The sequence below is a fragment of the Benincasa hispida genome, chromosome 4, assembly GCF_027475165.1.
Source record: "Benincasa hispida cultivar pf3 chromosome 4, pf3_genome.v1.1, whole genome shotgun sequence".
Lineage (NCBI taxonomy): Eukaryota > Viridiplantae > Streptophyta > Magnoliopsida > Cucurbitales > Cucurbitaceae > Benincasa > Benincasa hispida.
This window is the reverse complement of record NC_143481.1, coordinates 11,930,041-11,933,100: the sequence shown is the minus strand read 5'-3', so window position 1 is coordinate 11,933,100 and position 3,060 is coordinate 11,930,041. Positions and strand designations below refer to the sequence as shown.

Sequence of the window (3,060 nt, the reverse complement as noted above, 5' to 3'; positions counted from 1 at the left end):
ATTTTATTTTTTTTAATTTTGAGCTTAAAAAAATGTTGGTATTGCTACAACAGGATTATTTGACTTAGAGCATCCAACCCCATAATATCTAATCATGTATTCAAATAAAGTGCCAAGGAAAAAAACAAAACAAAATCAACTAACAAGAGAGAGACAGAGATAATGAAAGAGTCCTAAAACTGTCTGTTTGTGGTAAAAAAATCAACTCTTTAATTTCATGAACCCTAAACCTCCTCTCCTCCCTATATATATAAATGCCACTCTAACTTGTGCCCACACAAACACACAAAATTTCAATATCAATAGCTCTATACAACCCTAAAATATTCCCTCTACTTCTCCTTCTCCCTCTCCCTATTATATATCTACCTAGATATTGTACACTACTTTGATCATACATGATGGCAATGTTGTCTACCAAAGCTAGCCATGATTCACATGGTCAAGATTCTTCCTACTTCTTCGGATGGCAAGAGTACGAGAAGAACCCTTATCACCCTACTCGAAATCCCACCGGAATTATCCAAATGGGTCTCGCCGAAAATAAGGTAATTAATTATTGGCTGCTAGTTGGACCGCAACTATTACGTGTGTATATATATATATATGTATATATATTTGTAGTCCAATTACATAGTCGAATTATATGTTGCCATGTGGCATCGATCAGTTGGGCTATTGATCAGCCCAGTTAATAATCAAGTATTATCGTTATGATTACCATCGTTAACCGTTGATGTAAAAGTATATAGTATTAATGGTTTTATTTGCAGCTATGTTATGACCTATTGGATGAGTGGATGGAGAACAACCCAGATGCTTTGGGATTGAAAAGAAATGGAGTGTCTGTGTTTAGAGAATTGGCTCTATTTCAAGACTATCATGGCTTGCCTGCTTTTAAAAAGGTAGCTAGATACTATACTTTTTTCATAAAGACCCCTTCAATTTTTTTTTAATGGGAAATAATATTGTGTGTAATAAATAATAGTAATAATAATAATAGGTGTTAGTTGAATCGTTGGCGGAAATACGAGGAAACAAAGTGAAATTTGATGTGAATAAATTGGTTCTCACTGCTGGTGCAACTTCTGCAAATGAGATCCTAATGTTTTGTCTTGCCGAACCTGGTGAAGCTTTCCTTGTTCCCACTCCTTACTATCCTGGGTAATTAAACTTCATTATCACCTTTTTTTTTTTTTCAGACTCAATTATTTGTCCATATGTACCATGTAAACTATACGCTGTACTCCCAACAATATTCGCATAAATCACAAGGTTATAGACAACTTTTATCGATTAGTAAAAGTGCAATATTTGAATTCATCATCTCACTTTCATCACACACAAACAATGTATTAAAAATATTTATAATATAACAAGTTATTATTAGACAATTTAGTGAGATACATAAAACTAGATATAACCCCAATGCATCTAATTTTTCTTTTTCTTTTTTGGTTAAAATAGACCGTGCAAAAGAATAGAAGAATGATGATTACATGTAGCCTCCCATTTTCCATATACAATTAAAAAAGATAATTCATTTTTTTTTTAAAAAAAAAAAGAATTGCACGTGACATATTTTTATAAAGTATTATTTGAGCTGCACAATGAAGATCTATACATAATAAATAATTAATAGAAATAATCTGACTACACTCAAGTATTTTTTTTATTTGAATTTTATTGATTTAAACTATAATGCAGGTTTGACAGGGACCTAAAATGGCGAACAGGCGTACAAATAATTCCAATTCACTGTTCGAGTTCAAACGGTTTCCGAATCACAGCAGCGGCAATGGAGGAGGCCATGGAACAAGCCCAGAAGCTGAAATTAAGAGTGAAAGGGGTTTTAATAACGAACCCATCGAACCCGTTAGGCACCACATTGAGCCGGAACGAGCTGAATTTAGTAGTGGATTTCGCGACCGCCAAGGCAATCCACATCGTGAGCGACGAGATATATTCGGCCACAGTATTCTCGTCCCCAGATTTCCGAACCATCATGGACCAACGCCTACAAAAATCCCCAATTTGGGACCGAATCCACGTGGTGTACAGCCTATCCAAGGATCTAGGCCTACCTGGGTTCCGCGTAGGCATGATTTATTCAAACGACCCACAAGTAGTGGCTGCAGCTACCAAAATGTCTAGCTTCGGTTTAATTTCGTCTCAAACGCAATATTTGGTGTCACAAATTCTAGGGGACGCCAAATTCCGAGGGAATTACATGGAGGAAATGAAGACGAGGATCCTAAAGAGAAAAGCGATGCTGGAGTCGGGGCTCCGGAAAGCCGGAATCGGGTGTTTGAAAGGGAATGCGGGTCTGTTTTGTTGGGTGGATATGAGGCATCTTTTGAAGTACCCAAGTTTTGAAGAGGAAATGGAGCTTTGGAAGAGGATTTTGTGTGAGGTTGGGCTTAATGTCTCACCCGGTTCGGCTTGTCATTGCTCTGAACCCGGTTGGTTTAGAATGTGCTTTGCCAACATGTCGGAACACACTTTGACGGTGGCGATGTGTCGTCTTAAGGCCTTTGTGGACTCTACTGCCTCCTCCTCTCTCAAAGGCCAAAGAAGTCCGTTGTTGTTAATAGAAGGCCCTCAACTAAGTGGTAATGGTGTAGCCTAATATGCACAAAATTTCTTCTTTCGAAGCTGTTTGCTTGTTTATTACCCTAATTAATCTAATATATGTAAGAAGTTTAATTAAGTTTTAGTAATGATGTTTCAGATATCAACTGAATTGTCTATTAATTTGTTTCATATTTAAGTTTAGAGACTATATCATTATAAATTAAAGTTTAAGAACTAATAGACAAATGTCACTTTATGATGAGATTATCTTTTGGAAACCAATGTTTTTTTTTTAAATGATGATGATAATAATAACTTAGACATAACTTATTCAAATATAGTTGAGTGAACAAGATACTTATTGTTATTAATTATTATCAACCATCCAAACTATAATTGTTCGATTCTAAAATGAAAGAAATAGATAAAATACAATATAACCCAATATATTCTTATTTGAAAAGGAATAAGTCGAGATCTTTGTAG

General features: G+C 35.4%; 1 protein-coding gene across 1 annotated transcript; it reads left to right on the top strand.

The window, feature by feature from the left end:
• Positions 1-295: 295 nt before the first annotated feature.
• LOC120076491 (1-aminocyclopropane-1-carboxylate synthase CMA101-like) lies at positions 296-2,763 on the top strand. The gene is made up of 4 exons (XM_039030337.2): positions 296-548; positions 774-905; positions 1,004-1,164; positions 1,708-2,763. The coding sequence occupies exons 1-4, from the start codon at positions 399-401 to the stop codon at positions 2,627-2,629; spliced, it is 1,365 nt and encodes a 454-aa protein (XP_038886265.1). The 5' UTR covers positions 296-398; the 3' UTR covers positions 2,630-2,763.
• Positions 2,764-3,060: the final 297 nt, after the last annotated feature.

Excerpts from the sequence above, each read along its gene's own strand:
- LOC120076491 (XM_039030337.2), top strand. The coding sequence starts at position 399 with ATGATGGCAATGTTGTCTACCAAAGCTAGCCATGATTCACATGGTCAA. Across the intron at positions 906-1,003 it reads GCTTGCCTGCTTTTAAAAAG|GTGTTAGTTGAATCGTTGGC; the intron begins GTAGCTAGATAC and ends TAATAATAATAG. Across the intron at positions 1,165-1,707 it reads CCCACTCCTTACTATCCTGG|GTTTGACAGGGACCTAAAAT; the intron begins GTAATTAAACTT and ends ACTATAATGCAG.